The 24,481-nt window shown below is 40.0% G+C and overlaps 1 protein-coding gene across 1 annotated transcript in view; it reads left to right on the top strand.

The window, feature by feature from the left end:
- Nucleotides 1-6,782: 6,782 nt before the first annotated feature.
- vps35 (VPS35 retromer complex component) overlaps nucleotides 6,783-24,481 on the top strand; it is a 29,094-nt gene continuing 11,395 nt past the window's right edge. The window contains exons 1-8 of the mRNA XM_039794533.1: nucleotides 6,783-6,914; nucleotides 8,005-8,103; nucleotides 16,249-16,345; nucleotides 17,259-17,382; nucleotides 18,083-18,265; nucleotides 21,238-21,457; nucleotides 23,172-23,255; nucleotides 24,245-24,354. Of these exons, the coding sequence (XP_039650467.1) occupies nucleotides 6,912-6,914; nucleotides 8,005-8,103; nucleotides 16,249-16,345; nucleotides 17,259-17,382; nucleotides 18,083-18,265; nucleotides 21,238-21,457; nucleotides 23,172-23,255; nucleotides 24,245-24,354 (920 nt within the window). The 5' untranslated portion in view covers nucleotides 6,783-6,911. The remainder of the gene's footprint in view (nucleotides 6,915-8,004; nucleotides 8,104-16,248; nucleotides 16,346-17,258; nucleotides 17,383-18,082; nucleotides 18,266-21,237; nucleotides 21,458-23,171; nucleotides 23,256-24,244; nucleotides 24,355-24,481) is intronic.

Here is a 24,481-nt window from a genome sequence, read left to right as displayed (position 1 = left end):
TCATCTGTTGCAACTTTATAATAACCATCCAGATAATGTTTATAGACAGTTTACAAACCAACTAGTAACCACTGACAACGTATTAATTACCTAGCTAAATAATGTTTGTAGATGGTTTACAAAAGTATTTATTAACTATTTAACAAGGTATTATAGTCATCTGTTGCAACTTTATAATAACCATCCAGATAATGTTTATAGACAGTTTACAAACCAACTAGTAACCCTTAACAAAGTGTTAGGAATATCTGGTCCGTCTATCTATGTAATGTTTATAGATGTTTTAAAAATTGTTTCTTAAAGGTTTCCAAACATTTTTTAATCATTACCCGATAACTAATATATTATATGACGGATAGAATGTGTGTTACAATAAACTGTTAATTTACAGCAGTATTAATAATTAGTAAACATTATTTATTAGAATTTCATTGTTTAACAGTAAAAAGACTGTTTGCTAACAGTTAAATTAACAATTAACTAAAGATTAATTAACTATCAATATACCATCTATTAATGATGGTTATTGTAAAGTGTTACCCTTAGATTTATACAGCACATTTCACGAAACCCATGGACTAAGTACAGGGGGACAAGGGAAAAGAAAATAGTAGGCCAACACAAACACAGACTAAAAGGAATAAAACGTCCGCTCTAAATGGAAGGGGGACTTGATTTAATACAGGCTACTGACGTACAACCACATTGCACATTGTAAAGTTATTTTATGAATGAAACAGACATATTTCATGAATACCCGAGGGACGATTTGGGGACGTTTTTGAATCATCTACAATCCCATAATTGTCTCTATCTTTAAAAAATGTCTCTATCTTTAAAAAAGCCTGACAGTGTGACTTGGGGTTTCGCTAGTTGTCTTTCACTTTCCCTTTTAGCTTTTAGTTGTTCGTTTAATTTCCTTTTTTCTGTAATCGTCCTGCCCCAATATCAGCCATAACTACAGCAGATAACTTCTAAAATAAAATTAAAATACTATTAGGCCTATATAAAGAAATCTCCTGCTACCTTTTACCTGGCTGGATACAATAACACAGGCTTTTCCGGTGTTACACTGAAATCTGTGACCCTTCAGAATGTGTGCTCTGTAGCGCTGTCTACCTGCCGTAAATCATTTTATGACAAATGAAAAATCTGACCGGGCAGAGCCATTAATAAAAATTACATTAAAATAGCTTTCTTTTCCCTGTAAAGGCAGTTACGCACCAACCAGACGGCCAACCGTCGGCAGAAAAGCCAGTCGGACTGATCAGTCTCCCCGAGTTGGACCAAAAAGTGCTTCGGAACACACCGAAGAGACGAGACGTAATACGTCTCCATAACAGCAGGCAGCGCTAATCTGTATTGTTGCCCAAAAAATGAAAACCGGCAGCTGAATGGACAAACGCGTCACATGGGTTTGTTTTCTCCGGAAATTCAAAGCCAGACTGTTATGGCAGCTTGTTCAGAATACGATCTCATATTGTACTAAAATAGTTCACTGAAACATGTTTCTGAAAACATTTTAAGCGAGAAATAGGCCATGCAGTTGCTGAATCTGACTTCATTTCAGCTCAACAAAGGTCAAAAAAGGTCAAAAGATTTTTGTCAGATTTTGAGAGACTCCAGTCACGTTTATTCCGCTCGCCATTTCCAGGTGAGTCCCGACTGCCCTGTCTCCGACTGAACATGTCAGGTCGGCCAAAATGAAGGCCGACAGCTCCTCCAACGGACGACGGCACAGAACACACGGAACAGTCTCGAGTCACCGACCTCACCAGACTGTCCAACGGCCGATTATCGGGTTAGTGTGTCAGCGCCTTAAGTCTCGTTTCCTGTTACAGGTCATTTATGATCATCAGATGAAAAAGTACACAGTTCCAGAAACATTAAAAAGATTGTAGATTGGATTAAGACATTCCCGAAGAACAAACAAGCGAACGACAAACAAGGGTGAAAGTATTTTGTTTTTGCCGCAAAGTGAACTCTGCTCTCCAGCTTAAAAGCGCTGTATTTTCCATTGAATATTGAAGTGCATATTCAAGTGTTTGGCATACCTGGCCAAGTGGCACTATCCATGGTATTGCAAGGGGCATGTTTTGTTTTGTTGTGCATGATCAAACAAAAAAACCCACTCTTTTCACAAATCGCACACTGGTTTTAATTATATTGTATAGATATTAGTTAATATCGGTGATTTATACAGTAATGTTTAAGCTTACTGTTTATGTGTTTATAAACATGAGATGCCAAATCGGCTTTTATCAGAGCACAACTAGCTACAATTAAATTGTCTTGATTTGTTAAACTTAAAGGGGTGATAGAATGCAAAACTGAGTTTACCCTAGTTCGGAGGGTAAAATGGGCATATTATAGAACCTCAAAGTCCAATTGACACCTCTTTCCTATGCAAATCTCACAATTTAAAACTGCCGCTGAAAACGGGTGAATCCCAACGAAGCTAATAGTTGACGTCAACTGTACCTTAATTGGCTCTGGTCTGTACCTTTGTCACGCCCCAAAATTTACATACAGACCAGCTGGTGTTCTGAATGTAGGTCACGTAGGTCTCACACACTAGTTTAGCTGCGAGCTGCGCTGTGTACTTTCACGGGAATTAGAAAGAAGAAAGTTTGGAAGTTTTTCAAGGATATTGAAAATGAACCACAGTCATAAATGCAGTGTTCCAGGCTGTACAACGCAATACTGGCCCATGACTTTTTTTTTGTTCCCAACATGCATCCTTGGGGAACAAGGGGCTGTGGAGCCACCAGGACGAGACATGATAAGAACATAGTAGTTGCAACTCTGTCTGTGTGTCTGTGGGCTTCACTCTCCGCTAAATGTCTCCATGCTGAGACACTGAACTAGCTGGAAGTGGAGGTTTTTTATGTCCCAAGGGTAACGTTACAACACTAGTGGTTTTAATGAAAATGTTGAAACTTTGCATTGTGTGTGTGTGTGTGTGTGGAGGATGACTAAACTGTAACTAAACTGCGTCTCTGGTGCTTCGTACAGTAACATTTGTTGATGACTTTGTGTCGGAGCAGAAATGAAGTTTGAAGCCAGCCGGGGATATTTACTTGGGCCTCGGCTGCTCCAGCCATTCCTGCTCCGGCGGGGCCGCTAAAAGTTAAAAAAGGGATTGTGTTGCTGCAAGAGTGTATGGCTGCAGGCTCCAGGCTGCAGCCCTATCCGACTCTGTTGCTGTGCAGCTTCGTTCGTTGGAAACCAACCAATCAGCGTGCAGCTCATCTAAATATTCATGGGCATACATATAAGGGATAAAACCTCTCGTTTCATTCTAGGGCTATTTCACAGGGTTGCATTAGGGAGCATAGAACAGCACCCGGGCCATTTTCAGCCCAACCAATGTTACCCTATTCGGAGACCTTAAGGAACAGTGTGAAATACCCTATATAATCATTCTATCACCCCTTTAAATGTTGTTTTGAAGATGGGTACATGTTCTTGATTTGCTGCATCTGTGTAACCTAGTGCTTCCTGGTGGTATTGCTATGTACAACACATTCTCACTCCTATCGCGTAAAATACGGACGCTTGGTCAGGTGATGCTAAAAGTCTCCTTTAGCGTCATATCTAGATGCGCTTTATCTTAACACGCTTGGTCGGGAATATTGGCGTCACTTTTGACACAGTTAGGTTAAGGAAAAGATGGTGGGTGGGCTTATAAAAGGTACGTTTCCATGACACGCAGGACAAGCAAGGGACAGTTGGGTTTAGGAAAAGAAGAACGGGACAAGAACGGGACAGTTGGGCTTAGGAAAAGAACGGGCCAGTTGAGTTTAGGAAAAGAAGAAAGCGACAGTTTGGTTTAGGAAAAGTGACACGCGGGACAGGAACCCCTGTCTCCTGGGTGAAAGTCTTGTGTTGTTTGACCCATTCACCACCCCAACCACCCTCCCTACATGGAATTTGTGAGGTGACCAGAAAATAAATCAAATTGTGCAAAGCAATGTGACAATGTCAAGTTAGCTAGCTGACTTAGGTTGATTTACCCATTGAACTGATTCCCTTAGCCATCATTGCAGCAATTGCCACTGCCGCCACTGTCTGGCGTTATCACAGATAAAAGTGAAACACATGTAGGTCCAATGTATGCAGAAGATTGGGGTCAACAGTTTTTTTTGGCCAGGCTGCAAAGACATCCTTCTGTATGCCTACTGTACCTGATTGAGGATGTCATGTGAATCATCCCACCCTTGAGGCTTGTCACAGCTCGTCACTTTGAGATTGAGAAAGAAGTCTGAGACAAACTAAGGAAGGCTTCTTAGAAAAGGTCAGGCAAGGCTGTTTTCATAAATCTATTGCAATTCTAGCTAAAACACTATTGGATGTAGGTTTTGTAACTGAACCATTCAGTGTTTTGTTGACACACAAGAATATTTCCAATTTGATTTTAGGAAGATATGTATTAGTTGATGCATCTGAGAACTAATATCTTCAGTTTTTGATTTTAACAATTCTGATTCCAATTCTGATTCTTCCTTTCGATTCCAGTTCTTATCGATTCTCAATTTTAATTCTTTGTGGAGTAGAGTCGAAACAGGTCACAATGCTTATATCACAAATAAGAGGAAAGTTTTATTTTGATACGATGATGATTTACAGTTTTACTAGTTGTTTTTTTTACGTAAAATATAGCCACACTAGGGTTCCACTTACTGTGCTCCACGGCTGCAACACAACAAGCCCCTGGCCGCTATGAAAACTTGGGCATTTAAAATTTGAAACGATGAATGGATTTTAAACCAAATCTTCCAAAGGACTCCAATTTGGAACTAGTTCTCGATGCCCAATCCTAGCAATGACATGCTGCAGGGGAAAGAGCAAAAGACACCCACCACCCTCTCTAGCTTCCCTCTCTCAGTCTGTCCCTCCCTCCATCTCTCTCTCTCTCTCACACCCCCTTTACTGTGAGTACAGTACATCCCCAAAAGTTTCACACATGCACGCATGCACACACACACACACACACACACACACACACACACACACACGGACACACATGTTCATTCCTGTTACTAAATCGTTTTTTTAATTAAAAAAATAAAGATAAACCATTGTTTTTTCAATTAGGTTTCTTCCATCCTTTATCCAATTGTTTAATAAATTATAAAAAAATACATTAAATTGAGGTTTGTGTCTCCTTTCAAAGGAAAACAATGACATAGTTTTTTTTAAATACAACTTGCCTGCATTTATAGTGTTGTTTTTAGTTACAAATATCAATTATTTGAACATGTAACCAACCATTTCTTTAAAATATTTTTTTTATTGAGGGGACAAGAAAGGAATTAGTTGGCATGCTGTTTACAGTTTTTTTCGATTGCTAAACGACAGTGGGCACAACTGGAGTCACATGTGCAAAACGCTAACTACAGTCTGCACAGCAGCAGTTCATGTGGACCAAACTCTAGTTCGTTTTTCATTGCTTGAACACAGTTTTCAAAACTCTACACAGTTATCCCATGACTTTAACCACAACGTGCACAACGCTGTAGATTTACAGCACTTTGTTCAAATGCTAACACACTGCTGTCAAAACTGTAAACCACACATTCAAAACAGAATAGATTTCAGTCTGGTGCCTATCAAACACTGCTGATTGCAATTTTAGCTGAAAGCGTAAGCAGGTGTCTTGTTTTAGACTAGTTAGTGAACATATATGGTATTTATACAGAGAAAGCTCAGAAAGCCTTTTTTTGTATACAAACACCAAATAAGAATAAAACAATTATACACTGTACCGTTTGAGAGAAAAAGGTTAAAGAGCAAAGATACCAATATGTCCAGGTAAGATATCTGAGGTTATGTTCCTATAAAAGCTATAAAAAAAGTGAAAAACACTATATCTTTACAATAGTAAAACTGCGTTCTTACTGTTTTTCAGAAAGTAATGGAAGTGAAAGCAATGGAAACACCACATTCATTTTTATTTAGAGATGATGCAGACATCCAATGTGATAAAGAAAACTTGCCACATGATGCTGGAGAGAGGCAGGATTAGTCACACTATTCTTTGTTACTGTTATGTACCTTTTAGTTTTTTTCCCCAGTAATTCCATAAATTACTAGAGACAAAATACTATATTGAAGAAAACTGCTGATTTTCATTCCTTCTTGTTTACCTTATGTAAAAATTGGTATGCTATACAATCTATATTTTTTCCTTAAATAAACTATTGAGTAGTGTCAAGTCACTCAAATTGTTCAAACTTTAAAGATGAAAAAGTTTGTAATTTCTGTATGTTTGACACTAGTGTTTTTACCCTCAGTGTGTTCTGAGTGACAGTGTGTGTATCTCAGTGAGGCTTGTGCATAGTGTTTGGCTGCACTGAGCCTGTTTTGAGACGTGTGTTAAGAGTTGTGTTGCTTTGAATGAGTTTTGCAGGTGATTTGAACTGTTTAGCTCAGGTGACTGTACTGCACTGTAGTGCAGAATGTAGTTTGAGTTTTGCACATATGACTCCAGTTGTGCCCACTGTCAGAAAAATGCAACCATTTTCCGCTTGGGTCATTGAAAAATATTAAATAAAGTTGGGCTACCTGAGATTGACCAATAGCCTACACATTTTGAATAGTTAAATATGTGTTATTAGATCCAGTTCATTTTAGAAGAGTTACAACAAGCAAATGGCACCCATTCGGTGACATGGCTCATTAACTGTTACAGGTATGTTCTGCTGCTCATATTGTGGCATTTGACTCGGGGCTGATGAATGATGATTTTATCCAACTCACTCACTCATATCCTGCAAGTACTGGAATGCTGGCCACGCCTGTCTTCTGATGTGGGAGCTGAGTACAGACCGTGAAGGCAGCACCATTACTGTGAGTCACATGACAGGCCAGCCTCTCCGACTGATCTTATACACATCTAGCTAGTAATCATGGTAAGCGCTTTTCCATTATTTTATGAATTTGCATGTTTTCTCCGGATACCCGCCTATGTTTAATTTCGGTCAATGGAACAACTAGCTAATGTCAAGGGTCTTCCTTAATCCGATCTAAAATCGGACTTGAGTGTAAGTGCTACTATGGCCTAACGCTTCTGAGACAGCGTCAGACAGCGGCTAGCTACCGTTAGGCTAACAAACTGCAACTGAGTGCATAGGTGTTTGACACAACAGTTGTATTCACGTTATCTATATTACATTCACCATACCACGATATTCCGTGGTATGTGTCGGGTCAAATGAGACAGTAAGTGTAACGTTAGCCTCTGTGCTTTCTTTGACAAAACAGGTGACAGTGTAGAAACTAACGCTAGCTGCTGTTCTTCCGCTTTGCGGCGGTGTCACATATATTACTGAAGCTAAATGTTATTATGGCCTGAACTCGTCTCAGCGCAAGTTAAACCGAACTAAGGACATTGTGTCAGCTGGTGAGCAGCAGTGTTATGCCCAAACTTTACACATATGCTATATTTATATACATATTTTCGGACATATACTAACGTTACGTTATGTGCACGAATATGTTTCCCAACCGCAAACATAGCTAGCATACGATGCATTAGATTTGATCGCGCTTAAATGGGAATTGTAACGTTAATTGAGTAGCAAAGTTAGGCTAACTTATTTTGAGCAGCCAGTGTTAGCCCTATTCGCTACATATTTACGCAGCTCAGGATCACTGGCAGTTCGATCACTTAAAAGCTTTGGAAGAGAAGACAAACTTTGCAGGATGAAGCCTCCGTCCAAACCTGGTCCAAACACAAAAAATACATGAAATCAAAACAACTCAGCATTATCTGAATCTTATTTTATTTCACCATGAAAACAACCTGATCATGTGATGTTGTTCAGGTTTCTGTGATTCAGTTCTGTCCATTGGAGCAAAGTCAACTGCTAAATAAATTAAGCTAGTTAAAAATGCTGCAATTTCCAATTCATACGTATAATAGCATTGCATGACTGTTAGATGACTTTCTTGATTTATTTAGCACTGTGTAAAAGCCATTCCATTCTCCTGGTATTCCAGCCAACCACACAGCAGTCTCCCCAGGATGAACAGGAGAAGCTTCTCGATGAAGCTGTGCAGGCTGTCAAGGTCCAGTCCTTCCAGATGAAACGATGCCTGGTAGGGTGATTTCAGTATGTCGTAAATATCATTGTGGTTAGGATAATTGTTTAAACCATTGGTTCTCTGCCCCGTTTGTGTTCTGCACCCCACATGATGAGCTGACCAGTCTTAAAGCCCCCTCACCATACACTGTTACTTCCTTTTCAACGGTAACGTTCTGCCTCAAACAGATAATGGGGTTGTGGTTGATATTCGGGCGAAATCCATTACCAATGGCAACCAGATTGTCGATTTTTGAATGGATTTACTGTTTATTAGATCACGAATTAGCCAAGAATTAGTGGTGTGATTTCCTGTAATCCACTGTGTTGATGATTTAATTTTGTTAATACTTTTTAGCAGGGGTTAAAGTGGGCAGGAACGATCCTGAACGGTGTTCGGGCACCTTTAGATTAAAAAGTAAATCTAAATGGCAGGTACATCAGTGTTTCCTTTTCTTTTAAAATGATGCCATTCCAGTGTTTCCCAGGGCAACTATATGTGGTGAGTTCACACCAGAGATGTCAATCATCCTGTATAATACCATTCAAATTTCTTTTTTTTTAATATTCAATTATTCAATGCTCAAATGCAGCCTGTTATTAATATGTACTACACTACTCAGGCTTATGCATTTCAAATGCCATTATACGCATGTGGTTGTTACACGTTCTGTCTACTAGAGGGACCTCCAACATTAGCCTGGCCTTGAAGGGGACCTACGTCATGGGTCACATTGCATTTCTGGCACGCTGCTCTCTGTTTACATTATTTTCCACCACACACACAGCGACAAACACAAATCAACAGAGAACTCTGTAATGAAACATTATCTAACAAATGTATTGATACGGCTCTATAGTAAAGGCTAATGTTGCTCGGTTAGCACAATGAAAACATGTTAGAAAGTGCAGCCAAAACGATTTGTCATAAACTAAGTAATAATAGTGTTACCCCGATACTAACGGCATTGATAACTAAGCCCAACGGTGCTGTCACTAGTAGTGATTTAGAAGCAACCTGATTATGGCAGATTGTCACGTTACTGAGAAGACAGCTGTCAGAAGGTAATATATGAAGTCAAAGCTAACTCTGACAGCTGTAGGGCAGCTAACATAAACTTTAGCTGTCTCCATGAAGCTCCCAGCTAAGCTCCTATAACTCGCGACGCAGTTAGGAAAAAAGAATCACATTCGAATAGTAATTTCAGCATTCGAATAGCATTTATTTATTTATTTTTTTACTATTCATATTATAATCAACTTTCGGAATTTGTTCCAACAGCCCTAATGTATAACACCTTCTTCCCATTTTCCAGCAAGCAATCTAGCCACAGAGGGTGCTGTTGCTGTCCCCATTGCATTCCCATGTTGTTGGATGTACCATTTACTTTCATATAGCGTATAGTTGCGAACTTAGAACAAGTGTTATAGTGGGGTCAGAGGAGGGGGGGGGGGATGATTGCTGTCGGACAGAATGGCTTCAGCCTTCCTCCCTACTTGTCTGTTGAACAAATCAGTAAGCATACTCTGCTGTACCCCCAAGATCTTGCTGCTCACTTTCACTATCCTGGATAGTGCGTTTTTGGCCTTGATGCTGAGGTTCCTGTACCAACAGATTAAAGACAAGGTTAAAACGGACACAATATAACATCTGTTAAATAGGATCACGAGGGTCTTGTCAACATGAAACTGAGATAACTTCCGGAGGCAGAGCAAAAGTTGCTGGCCCTTTTCACATAGCCTCTCAAATAATAAAATTCAGCTTGTCATCAATAAAAATCCCCAGGTACTTGTAGTTATCTACAAAGTCTACCATCTGTCCCTTGATGATAGTACTCTCAGGGGTTGATGGCTTGTGCACAATGTAACAGTGATTGTTTAAATCTTTGCAGTAAGACTAGGGGTGGGCGATATATATCGTCTACGATAATATCGTCATTGTTGTGTTAACGATGTGCAAATTGACATTATCGAGTATTTAAATTACTTAGAAAAAAACACTTCAAAACACTCACTGGAACGCTACACATTCACTAATGTCAACAAAGATGGCAGCGCGCGATTGTGCAGTGGCTCCTAGCTCTCCTGTCGGTGTATATTTATACAAGTACAACCACACTGAACTAATCAATATAGGACTATGATACAACACAGCCGTTATGAGATCCTTCCAGGCAGCTCATAACGTCCTGGAGGACATAGCCAGACCGGGCGCTCTGTGGATTGTTGTCGGCAGCTAGCACGCCGAGCTAGTTACCGGCAGGATCGAGACAAGAACTGCGGCAAGACCAGAGGAGGAGGACTGTGCATTTTTGTGCATAATGAATGGAGTACCAACAGCAGGATCGTTGCCCAGCATTGCTCACCTGACCTGGAAGCCCTGTCGGTAATATACAGGCCATTTTATTTACCACGAAAACGGCACACTGCCGTCCACATAGCCCCCGATGCTAACGTTAGCACAAGTTTGGCTCACTGCTAACCATAGCGAACTAACTGCAGCGCGGGGGGGATAAATATTGTAGCAGGGGACTTAAACAAGGCGTCCTTAAAGTCTGTACTCCCCAGCTTTTTTCCAGCATGTAGATTGTGCTACTAGAGGGAAGAACACACTAGACCATGTATACTCTAACATCAGGAAAGCATACAGAACTGCACCTCTCCCTCACCGAGGCCGTTCAGATCACATCCAACAACTCCTGATCCCAGCATAAATCCCAGTCAGAAGGACTATACAGCCAAGTAGAAGGACTATCAAAACCTGGCCTGACACTACCCTATCCCATCTCCAGGACTGCTTCCAATAAGGACATGGTTGTGTGCAATATGTTACAGAACAGAGCCCTTTGTTTATTGTTATGATTTCATCTTGCTTGTATTCTGCACAATTTACATTACAGCAGAGGTGTACAACTGAATGTTTACTCAGAGTTCAATGTTCCTACACTAGTTCTATTAGTATAGTATTAGTATTTTGTATGTCTTTGAATTGTTTTTACTTGAATACTTACATTTTAAAGAAAATAAATAAGAACTGTTTTCATTCAACATTGTGCCTATTATTATCATCAGTGATTAAGTAACTGACTTTTAAAAACACATTTTAAAGGATATCGTCTAATTATCGTTATCGTCAAAATCGCCAAAAATATCGATATAATTTTTTGTCCATATCGCCCACCCCTAAGCAAGACTGTAGGTGAAACACTCCTTAAGCTAGACTAGACAGATAAACAATCAGGCACTACTACTAGGGCTGTGCAATTAATCAAATGACAAAAAGCAGACTGACAAAAAGCGATCAAAGCCTCGACGGCTGATTTACCGTGAAAACGACTTGAAATGTTGACAGCTACAGTAGCTTGGAAAATAGCGTTATGGGCACTGGATTTGATGAATGTATGGCTTATCAGACCCCAGGTTAGACAAGAAGCTAATGTTAGCGAACCCTGTGGTCCCTCTGTCTTAACTCCATTCCCCAGACACGCTGTATTCACAAACTGTTTAAAACGTTTTCCAGGTTAGTGGGGATGTATACCACTCAAAACCAACAAGAAATAAACATAGTAATGTTCCCTCAGCATTTTGTTTTGTTGCTAAACTGTGTGAAAAATGAGTGAAGACGTTAAATTATCTGTTTTACGTAATGGTATGTATACCGTCGATTTGCTGTATTTTTCCTCTGTGGAAGTTAGCAATTAGTTAGTAATGACAGTAGTCACAGTGAGTGAAAATGTGATCTGTGATTGCAAAAAGTGTTATGTATCTGGAATTGTTTATGTATGTATGTGTGATCTGTAAAGCTAAACGGACTCACAGTAGTAAAACAGATTTTATTCTGATCCAAAGACTCTTTCTGTGCGAACACCCCTAACCCCCACCCCAAAAGGTTAATGAGTAATCGTGATTTCAATATTGACCAAAATAATCATGATTATTTTCCCATAATCAAGCAGCCCTAACAGCTACTGTACACAGAGCTATAACTAAAGCCTATTTGCATGGGACTAGTATTAGGGGACCTCATGTGATTAAAAAATTACCCCCCTCCACGTCTGTGTTTAGTGTGCCGCACTTCAAAGGCAGCATTTGTTCTGTTCTGTTGTTCAACCCCTTTTTTTCTTTTTCTTTTTCAACCAAGAATATCAGGGGACTGGATTTGGAAAGTTTAAGACTCTTATTTTTTTTTATGACAGAGAACTATTCTGTACTGGGGGAAACAAATTGTGCAAATGTGCAACGACAAATGAACAACTTCCCTGTGTGTAGTATGGCGGCTACATCAAACAACAACTGTTATCTAGTTAGAGCAGAATAGGTAAACTATGCAGTTTACCTCAACGCTCCATGTAGCACACCCACAGAGGTACAGGTTTACGAGAGGACAGAGACTGCCTACTAGGGTTGGGTATCGTTTGGTTTTTTTTCGATTCCGGTGCTAAATCGATACTTTTAAAACGGTGCCGGTGCCTGAACCGGTACTTTTCAAAAAGTAAAAAAAAAAGAAGAAGAAAAAAAATAAGGGTAGTAAACAACAGTCAGTGACTTGTTTATTTCTAAGGCCATGGTCAAAATTGAAGATTTAATAATAATGTAATAACTATAACAATAACTTATTTCACCAGTAGGGGCCTATATTGCTGTTGAACCCCAGATGGGAAAAGGGTATTTTACAATTACTGTGAATGCACCACGACGCTACCTGTTTTAAGTGAATGCACCGTCTGTGTTGTTTAATTCCGACAATGGCAGCTGCAAGAGAACACACCATCTGTGTTGTTTAATTCCGACGACGGCAGCTGCAAGTGAAAGCTCCGTCTGTGTTGTTTAATTCCGACCATATAAACATAGTACTACTAGCACTACTACTGTATATCTATGAATTCCGACAACGGCAGCTGCTGCGCTGCATTGCAGACTGTTACATCCCGCTGTTGAAGTCCTCCACAGTGAAATACAGTCACACTTTACACTGTTTAACGTTAGCTGTCAGCATTTTACCGGTGTTTAATCCAGCTGCTAGCTAAAGGTAGGCTAACGTTACATGCTGTCAGGTGTAGTGTAAAGTCAAGCACCGAAATGAGGCACCGAAACTTTTGTTCTTATTCGGTCTCGTTACTACCGTTTACGTCGGCACCGGTTCCCTATTGGCACCGAGTTTCGGTACCCAACCCTACTGCCTACTACTTTGTATGTGTGAATGCTGAATTTGGGGATTCAGCTGAATGTCCAACATTGTAAGTTATACGAAGTCTTTGAAACCTTTAAAGCTGCAAGGCAGCAGTGTCAGGGTTAACAATAGTTAAGAGATAGATTGTATAGCCTCTTTTTCTTTTACTATGCAACAATAAAAAGTTGAAATACCTTTTTTTTTTATTTTTTATTTTTTTCAAAATGTTGTTTAACTGATAGTATTAATTGGTCTAAATTGTTATTATCGGTTAATGGGTAAAGGGTTCATTTTTAACATCTCTAGTTCAGTTACATAAATAACAGCTAATTTGACTTTAGTTATTAGTAACTCATATCAAAGCAAAAGTAGACTCTTACAGAAACACATTTCAAAGTACTTTGGGCACGCATTACACTAAGTTGCTAATAGTTTGAGTATAGAAAATATAGAAAGTCTTAGCAGTTAGCGAACACCTGAGTGTATGAGGTCCCCCTGGGAAGTAAACAAACCTAGCGTGTAGAGTACAGTAGTAGACAAAAAGAAGAATACATACTTTATTAAGCCCACAAGGGGAAATTACATTTTATACTCTGTTGTTACACACATTGCACACAGGCCTGAAATACACACACATGCCCACAATAGACTAGAGTGTGCTCATGTTGTGAGCCTTATCCCCGGTTGTCATTATTTTGTATGTTCATAGTTACTGGTTACATAGTTGATCCGTGGTCTGTATGGAATGCATGTGAACCGCGGATTAATAATAATGATTAATATCAGTGTGAAATTAATTTTTACTGTTACTTAAAGTAGGCTGATAAATCTTTATGGTGGGTTGCGTGAAAAGATACAGGCAGTGCAATTGCAGCAGCAGTTGGTAGTTGAGCTACCAGAGAATAGGGGGCTTAGTTAACACTAACATTTAGGGAGGTCACGAGAACCGATACTACCAACACCTTCTGTTTCTAAAATGACAAAACTCAGACGATGCCCATTTTTTTGAAGCACCTTTAGCGACAATGCCAGTGTTAGCAGTCCGGAACTGATAGGGGCAGTATATGCTTTAGAGTGTTCCAGTCGATACATTCAGAAGAAGGAGGTCACGAACAAGTGGCCAAAGTCACGTCCTTCTACTTCCAGTTCAACTCTACCCAACCTAAAAACGGCATGTTCACTGCAAACTCACGGTCCTCTCTTTCCGATTTACAGCCCCCCTCTCTTGGCTTCAAATAACCCACCGTTGTCTGCTACGGGCGCTGAACAGGCTACACGTTGTAAACAGCTATGGCCCGCTTGCCTACACAAATCTTGAAATGACATAAAATGCCCGTCCCTTGTAGCCGTGATAAATTAGCCTGAAGCTAATGCTTAGCTAACTGTTCAGGATGAAATTGGCCAACTCTGCGTCTAAGCTGTCTCCATCTTTCAAATGCATCTCCAATATTTACCCAGGGTTTGTAACGTCTCTGGTCACGCAACTGTTATAAACACTGTTGTTGTTTTTGCACTGTACCTTTTTGAAAAGATGCCTGGAAGTCTGGAATGTGTCTGGGGACACTAGTTGTTGCACTATGACCATTAATTGCACTTTATTATGTTGTTCCATGCTCTATTGCATTATATGCTATATTGCTCTATGACATTTTGATATTTTTCAAATAGTTTGATGAAGTTCATGTTTCAAGTTAAACTACATGGAATCTTTGAAAATCCTTTTTTTTTTTTACCGTGGTATCGAAATCGGCATCAAGAATCTTGTTATTTTACTGGTATTGGCACAGACTACTGAATTTTTGGTATCGTGACACCCCTATTAACATTACACTTGGCAGCAGATAATGTTAGCCTACCGTTAGCTAGTAACCTTAGCTGGATAAAACGCAGTTAAAATGCTGACAGCTGAACAGTGTAAAAGTGTGACTGTATTCCAACACCAGGAAGTTCAACAGTCTGCCGCTAAAGACACAAACTAGCCCTTGGTCACTGCTGTAGACTAAGGCCCTGTTTACACGAGAACGCTCGCGGGTGAAAGCGTAAAAATATTTTATCAGATGTGCCTTTTGTCTTTTGACGGTGACAGCATTTTTGGGGCTTAAAAATGCAAAAAAATGAAACCACCCTCCAGAGTGGAAATCTTAAACGCTCCACCGTCGCGTTCCCGTCTAAAGGGTACAAACGCAAAAGTCTGCAGCCTCTATTGTTGTGGTGGCTGGCGACCAACCCCACATTTCATTACATAAATCAAATGTAGAGTAATTACTCGCCCATGGCCACTCTGCCGTTGGGTATCCATAGCCTGCCTATACTTGGTCCGGATGGCTTTCAGCTTTGATGATATAGCGTCTTTCTTGTGTGGATATGACATCCCTCCATGTACAGGATACTGCTGAAGAAATTCGGTCCATATGTCTATATATTTTGACTGGCAGGACTCCGAGTCCACGCCCTGTTGTGCTACCTCCTCGTCTGTCCAGGCAAAATTGTCAGCTTTTGTTGTTTGCTTAGCCATGTTTTGGTTTCGCCCTACTAGGGAGAGGAGGAGGAGAGAAGTAGAAAGAAGGTTCTACGCAGGCATGCAGACTTGGTGTTGTTGTGTGGCAGTGCTTCACACTACCACCTAGCCGCCTGGTGTGCATACTACATCGAATTTCACACACTTTTGCGTCACCATATGCACACAGATTCCCCCCCAAAATGCTCGTCTAAACGAGCCAATTTTGTGTTTTCTCTTCAAATTGTTTCCGTCTAAACATAGCCTAAATGTTGTGTTTACTTGAAACCTCGTGATGCATTCAAAGTTATTGTATAATACCTTTTTCTCATCAGTTTGTCGTTTAATAGCAATTTACTGGTGAAATAAGGTATTATTGTTATAAGTTATTGTTATTAAATTTTTTATAAATCATTTAAATTCCCCCCTTTTTTTGTGCCGATCTGAGTTTTGTGATCCATTGCACCCCTATTCATAGCTTGATTGTGTTGCAGGACAAGAACAAGCTGATGGATGCTCTGAAGCACGCCTCTAACATGCTGGGTGAGCTGAGGACCTCCATGCTTTCTCCAAAGAGCTACTACGAGCTCTGTATCCTTGGCGGCTGGTGTGATCCCATGGCAAGATGCTCTCTAGTTGGTGTAATATTTGTTAAAGAAGGCAGACTAGAACACTAATATAACATGTCTCTACTTCTATTTACCCTTTAACCATGTAGAAGAGTTACAGAAATGTTAATGGGTTTGTCCTTGTTGTGTTTTATTTGCATGTGTTGTCTTTATGTTGCATGTTGGTCTATTTGCATGTGTTGTCTTATTGTTGCTTGTTGTGGTTTATTTGTGTGCGTTTTCTTATTGTTGAGTGTTGTGGTCTATTTGCATGTGTTGTCTTTATGGTGCGTGTTGTGGTCTATTTGCGTGCGTTTTCTTTGTTACGTGTTGTGGTCTATTTGCGTATGTTTTCTTTAGTTGCTTTGTGTCTTGACATTTTAGCAGTGGTGGAATAACTACTAACTCAAGTACTGTACTTTGAGGTACTTCACTTGAGTCTTTAATTTGCATGCCACTTCTGCTATAAAAAGTTGTATTATAAATGAAACTACTCAACCATATAAAGGCCTACAAGTCCAGCTGAAATGATTAGACCATTAAACACTTCGTTGATTGACAACAGTTTTGATCGTTTTCGGTTTTTAAAATGTGAGGATTTATAGCATTAAGTACTTTTACCTTTAATACTTTACTTTAAGTACATTTCCCTGGAGATAATTATATACTTTTACTTAAGTAAAAAATTTTATGCAGGACTTTTACTATTTTTACAGTTTGGTATTAGTACTTTAACTTAGAACTTTAGAATAGTGAATTGAGTGCTTATTCAAAAATGAAGCCAGTTTTCGAGTGTAACTACAGTAAGTGGTGTATTGGGTTCAGAGTGCTAGCATATTTTTTTGTATGTGGATGATTCATGATGGGTTTGCACTGGTCCCTAACAGTTTTTTCAGATATGGCTATATCTGACGAACTCCACTACCTAGAAGTTTATCTGACTGATGAGTTTGCCAAAGGACGCAAGGTGGCAGATCTCTATGAGCTGGTCCAGTATGCAGGCAACATCATCCCCAGACTGTGAGTATCACCTTATTAATTGAACTTCCTTCAAACATCAAGTAGTTTCATGAAGTAGAAAGGATTCAGACCCCTTATTTAAATTGAAGACCTTTTTTTTCTTTCGCCAATCTAAACTATTGCTTTTTTAATACATTGTTGTAAATTAGGGCTACATAATATTGAATGAGTATAAAAATTACACTATTACAGAACAAAATGGAATAATGACATATAGTGGTGCTTCTAAATTTGTAATTTTACCAGGGAATTGCTGAGGCTAGACGATATACCACAAACTACTGTATATCAAAAAGAGATGGAAAAACAGTTAAATGATAAAATAACCAGTCAAAAGTGGTAAAATGTGTGAAAACTTTTTTTCACTTCTCGTTTTAATTTTTTGGTGTGAACTTTGTTGAAAAAAAAAAATGGTTTGGTTGTCATCATTCCTAAATTGACTTGTCCAAAGATGCAAATATTGCGGACAAATATCTGGAGAATCAGGCAACACATTCTTGAGTCATCACATTTGGGGGACCTGCCAGAAGGATTAACAGGAAATAAGAGACAAACCATATTAAAACGACATTCATCTGTGGACAGTATTGCTGTACATGATCTCCAGCTACACTGTATATTAACTCACTAATAAAATAGAAAAGTTATTTCGAAATAGAAGAACACTTCACTTCACTTTGCTTTGCCTCTCTCTCCACAGCTATCTGCTAATCACAGTGGGTGTGGTATACGTTCGCTCCTTCCCCCAGTCTCGTAAGGACATTCTTAAGGACCTGGTTGAGATGTGTCGTGGTGTCCAGCACCCACTCAGGGGCCTCTTCCTCAGAAACTACCTGTTGCAGTGCACCCGCAACATACTGCCAGATGATGGAGAGCAGCCGGAGTAAGCAAGGCCAGCTTTTTCTCTTTGTATCTGATTGGTAAACCAGTTTAAAACCCTTCCTGAGAGCCCAACCCAGTCTTTGAGGCGATCCATAAGAATATCATGGCCATTTGTGTCAAACGCAGCACTTAAATCCAAAAGAATCGGAACAAAGACCTTATTTGCATCAGTGCTAATTTGGAGGTCACTGCCAACTTCAACAAAGGCTGCTCTGTGCTGTGGTTATCCCTGAAACATGATTGAAACCTAAAAATAACAATGTTGGTTAAAAACAAATGTTTCATGTATCTTGCTTAAAAAGGAAAGATTTGATATAGGTCTAAAGTTACTTAATGCTGCAGAGGTAAGAAAGGAAAAAAGCCAGGATTTGACAGAATGAGACCTCTTCCTGCAGCTCTCCCTCTTCCCTACCTGTTCCACGGGCATATGCATGAGCAGAGCAGCCAATAGAAAGCTATTGCACTCTCTCTGAAATGACCTGTGATTGACCAAAGTCTCCTGTCACGCCTAGATTATTCAAAGCCTGAGGACAGCGCCAAGATTAAAAACTTTAAAACTTTACTCTCAAGGTTTGACCTTTTCAGTAGGCGTTTTACAGCTGCAGTTTTCTTTTTTTAGGAAATTATGAAAAAATCCTGTTCCAAGGAAGTTGTCACTAATCTCTCAAACAGAGTTAAAGGGGTGATAGAATGATTATATAGGGTATTTCACACTGTTCCTTAAGGTCTCCTAATGGGGTATGTAACATTGGTTGGGCAGAAAATGGCCTGGTTGATATTTTATTGGCCCTTATGCATCCCTGTGTTTTGGCCCTATTTGTAACAAGAGCATTTCTTCAAATATGTTATGCTCATGAATATTTAGATGAGCTGCGCGCTGATTGGTTGAGCGAATCCCCATACACACACATTAGAGACGCGACAGAATCTGATATTCCAGACACTGCAATGTTTCGTTACCAAATTCACTTCTGAGACTTTTTTATGCGAGAAATCAACTATATAAAGCTCAAATATGGGCCGTTTTACAAAAATTGATGGCTAATTGCAAATTTGGTAAGACGTGTTGGACTTTAGGAGCTCCACACAGTCTGACGAGAAAGCGGCAGCCTGCTGGGCTCCATACCCAGGGCAAAGTCACCCTTTGTGGATTACTGCATTACGGAGACGCCCGGCTGCCGGCATAACTATAATATATTTACAGTTTGAATTTCGTCATGACACTTATATCACAGCTACCCCAAGGTCTTACAAAGCTAACAAAAGCTAACACTCCGATTTTGAATTTAAGGCATTTTTATGTTAGGAGGAGCAGCTAGCTAGCTATGTGTCCCATTCAGTACAATGGGAAAATATTGCGGCTAGCTAGCTACACTTTCGGCATAACTATAGTATATTTACAGTTTGAATTTCGTCACGCCACTTATATAACATCTACCCCAATGTCTTATAAACCTAACAATGGTGTCAGATTCCAATTTAATGAATTTTTGTGAACACTAGGGGCTTTGTTAGCTGCAACTGTCCCTTCAATCCTAGCTATGTGTAGCTACAAATCATGGATAGTTGGCTTCATTTTCGGCGTAATAAGAGTATATTTACAGTTTTAATTTCGTCACACCACTTATTTAACATCTACCCCAAGGTCTTATAAAGCTAACAATGGTGTCAGATTTCAAGTTAATGATTTTTTGTGAACACTAGGGGTTTCGTTAACTGTGACTGTCCCTTCAATCCTATGTGTACAGATTGCGGCTAGTTGGCTAGATCTTCGGCGTAATTAGAGTATATTTACTCTACTTTAATCTGTGAAGGAAGGCAGGCCAGGCGGCGAGGCAGCAACACAGGCAGCACCGGCCGCTGAACTCCGACACACATTCGGACAAAATTTGCAATTAGATATCAGTTTCCGTAAAACAGCCCATATTTGACCTCTACATAGTTGATTTCTCGCATAAAAAAGTCTCAGAAGTGAATTTAAGGTAAAATAGCAGATGAACAATGTATACAATTTCTGAGATCTCCACGACCTATATTCAGAAGACTATCTGATCTCAGGTCAGTTGTGTAGCCTATGTAAATCTCGGGCCGTGACAAAGAGAGAGAGACTAGAGCCAAATGACAAGGAGCCGCCGAGTTGACGATTTGCCCGTTTTCAGAGGCAGTTTCAAATTGTGAGATTTGCAGAGGAAAGAGGTGTCAATGGGATTTAGAGGTTCTATGTATGTCCTAGTTACCCACTAAACTGTCATTATTCAACTATGACAAGGTAAAATCGGTTTTGCATTCTATCACCCCTTTAAAAACACAATTAAAACAATTGTAAAAGTGTATTGCAGACAGGGTCAAGACAACAGGTAGCAGGTTTACTCTGAAACAATCTTGCAGAGTTCAGGGTCCGAAATTGTTCTGAATTTTTTTTTGTAGGTTGATTATCATAGTTGTGAGAACAATTTCTGTTCTAATAGAAGACATGCGATTAGTAAAGTAAAATTTAGCAAATTCCTCACATTTTGCAGGGGATGCTTGACTGAAAAAGGTGAAAGACTGGGCCAGGATTCAACAGTTGGAGGATGTAAATCCAGAAAATTCACATTAAAGCATGTATTGGGTTTAGGAGCTCGATAAATAACCACAAGGATGACTGGATCTGTACCACAAATTTTAAACATAAGTCTCTGAACGCTTGAGCAATTGTTAATAGATAGTAGAGTGTATAATTCAGCCAGCTGCCTGTGTTTATTTAGCTTGAACCAGGTCTTTGGAGCACAAATTCAAGGTATCTAGAAGTAATAAAACCATTTAGAATAAAAATCTTATTAGAAAGAGACCTGACATTAAACAAGGGATATGATGTTTCTGGATGCCGTCATTAATGAAGGAGGCACGATTCCAGAACCGGTTCACTTATATTAGAGTGTTATATTAGAGAATATTTTGACATGCATCCCTGTTCTAAACGTAACTCCACAGGGGAACAGAGGAGATGACCGGTGATATCAATGACTCCATCGACTTTGTCCTTCTGAACTTTGCCGAAATGAACAAGTTATGGGTTCGAATGCAGCATCAGGGTCACAGCCGAGACAGGGAGAAGAGAGAAAAGGAACGACAAGAGCTCAGGATTCTGGTGGGCACCAACCTAGTTCGCCTCAGCCAGCTGGAGGGTGTCAATGTGGACAAGTACAAACAGGTGTGTCTTTGTTTGTGTCTGTTGTTTCTAATAAGATTAATTTTACAATTGGATCCTTACAGTGGCGATATTTGTCTGCAGCGATACAACTTTAGTTTACACTCTTTTCTTCCAATGGTTTAAGTAAGATTAGAAAGATATGATACTGTTTAATTAAGGATCACCTTTAGGCTCCAAAAAAATTGCAGTAAAAGTATATACTAGTGTCTGTAGATGGCACAGCCTGTGCATCAAACTGATGAACAGTTATAAATATACAATCACCTTCCTTTTATATAGCCTCACCAGAATTAACCAGAAAAGTGGACAAAATGCAAATAATTAAACAAAAATGACGATAAATAAAGTCTATGACCCCATGGCAACTAGCATTGTGAATCTACATAAATTAAGTAGCATGCGACTGCAAGCAGTGTTGGACAGGCTCCTCTGCGCGCGTCGGGGTTACTGGCGGACACTGCTCCTTGCGACCGTGCACTCTGACACAGCAAATTGTCACCAATGAGTTCATTGATACCTCACATAAGACTCTACCTTAAACGGGTCACCAGTTATGAAAGGGGAGTGGCTTAAGCATAGGGGGCGGGCGCTATGACCAAAATTCAATTTTGCCCTGTAGATGTCCTCAGGCCTCCTCAAACGTGAGAAATTTCGGGCAGACATGACAATGTACACTAAAGTTACAACAACTACTTCGTTCATCGATAAATGCTCAAAATGGCCGCCACGCCACGGCCACACCGTTTGACGAAAAGTTTTTCTTTCAATAACTTTTCATCGTTGAGGTCTTTAGAAGACACAGACCGAATTTGAAGTTGAGCGGATGAAATCTCTAGGAGGAGTTCGTTAAAGTATAGCACGTATAGTTTTGGGCCTACTTCCTGTTGCTACTAGGGGACACTATGACTTTGACTCAATTTTGTCTGGTAAATGTCCTCAGAGTTAGTCTTATGAATCATGAAAGGTTTCGAGCCAATTGGACAATGTACACTCAAGTTACACTCACTTCCTGTTTCGATGGCGAAACGCACAAAATGGCCGCCCCGCCACGGCCATGCCTTAGGACGAAAAGTTTTTCTTTTAATAACTTTTCATCTTTAACGTCTTAAGATGGCACAGACCAAATTGAAGTTTGTTGGATGAAATCTCTAGGAGGAGTTTGTTACCGGGGATTTCCACTAGATGTGTAACGGCTGCGGACCGGCTCCGCTGCGTGCCGGCTGCGTGCTCCGACGTCCGTCAATACCCACCAGGTCCGGATTTGTTCCGGAACGGCTGCGGCCATGACTGACCGCTGTAGTCACGAGGACCAGGGTGGGAAATTAGCACCCGTATTTTTTCAAAGTGGCGGGTGACTTTGCCTGGAAGACTCTGACTCTGCCATATTGCATACTTGTTATCTCTGCACAAACGCTGAAGAATTTCCAAACAGTTGACATGTTGCATGTTAATTCACGAGGTTCCCTACATGTGCGAGAATAGCGCAGACACGCGCTTCACACTGCGATTGGGTACACGCGACGGAAAAGTTGAGAGATGGGGAAAAAGAGATTGTGCTGTCGCGTCCGTGTGTGCGTACGTCCTTGAGAACTGTAACTTGTATATGTTGTCAGGTAATTGTAGCATTGACTGGCATGAAATCGGCATATGTCAGACCGATCGGTGCATCTCTACTGGTAATACTGTTTTCCTCTTTGTTTGTTTCTCTCCACAGATTGTTCTTTCAGGAGTGCTGGAGCAGGTTGTCAACTGCAGAGACTCGTTGGCTCAGGAGTATCTAATGGAGTGCATCATTCAGGTAGACACCTAGGATTCAAGGTTTTATTATTGTCATTATACAATACAGCATTGTACAATGAAATATTGTTGTAGCCCCATCTATGCTACACACACACACACACACATGTATAAACTGTTTTTTTATTTTTTTTTTATTTAATATTTATTCAGGTAATTTCATTGAGACACAGGTTCTCATTCTCAAGAGAGATCTGATAACCACATAGAACAAACTATATAAAAGTGTTGTTTATAGTACTATGTGTATTAAAAACTATACACTGTATAAAATGAGAATTTTAAAAGTTCAGGAATGAGGGTAGTGGTATAACAGAAAGCTCCATGTTAATCATTTATGGTGGAGTGCAGAGGACCAGCTTAGCGCAGCGCCATTGAAACCATAAATGACATTGGCTTAGCTGCATCATCCTTCCCAGCTCCACCCTCTCGTCAAAAAATCGTCACTTCTGGTTTAAAAACAAAAAAAATAACAAGGGCCAAATTGCCAAACTCAAGGCTTCAAAATGGCAGTCCGCAAACCAATGGGTGACTCCACTGATGCTACGTCCATTATTTTTACAGTCTGAGCGCACAGACCTGGGGGGGGTTCCGGTGTTCAGCACTAGGGTGAGTGAGGTGTGGCCGCCAGTCTGGACTGTCTGTGGTTTGGTTTGAGTTTAACATGGGTGAACGTAATACCCCATTCAGGCATACACCGTGAAGTCGTGGGTTACTGAGGGAGTGTGTGTATGGACAAAAGGGGGAGGTGAAAACCCGACTTTTATCTGGCAATTATTGGATGTAATTCAATGCAATTCTGTGGTTCACCGATATAGTTTATGGTACTACACTAAATGGTAATGGTATTAATCGTTATGAATAGTAGCAGAAGAGTAGGCTAGATGTTGCACTGAATCCATGTTGTCTGTTGTGTCCATTGTACCTCCACACACTTCAAGTATAAGTGAAGCCCTACACTCCTGAACTAAAATAGTCTCATCTTCTAAGGTTTTCCCAGATGAGTTCCACCTTCAGACCCTGAACCCTTTCCTACGTTCCTGTGCTGAGCTCCATCAACATGTCAATGTCAAGAACATCATCATTGCCCTCATCGACAGGTACAATTTGATTCACTGAAAATTAACAAAGCTAATGGAAAGTGAAAGTTTTTAGGGGATAGAATAACTGGCCTTTCTCTGTGAAAAGGAAAATAACACTATAAAATGGGACCAGGATCAATAGGAT

This window comes from Perca fluviatilis, chromosome 3 (assembly GCF_010015445.1).
Source record: "Perca fluviatilis chromosome 3, GENO_Pfluv_1.0, whole genome shotgun sequence".
NCBI lineage: Eukaryota > Metazoa > Chordata > Actinopteri > Perciformes > Percidae > Perca > Perca fluviatilis.
This window is presented reverse-complemented; position numbering and strand designations above follow the sequence as displayed.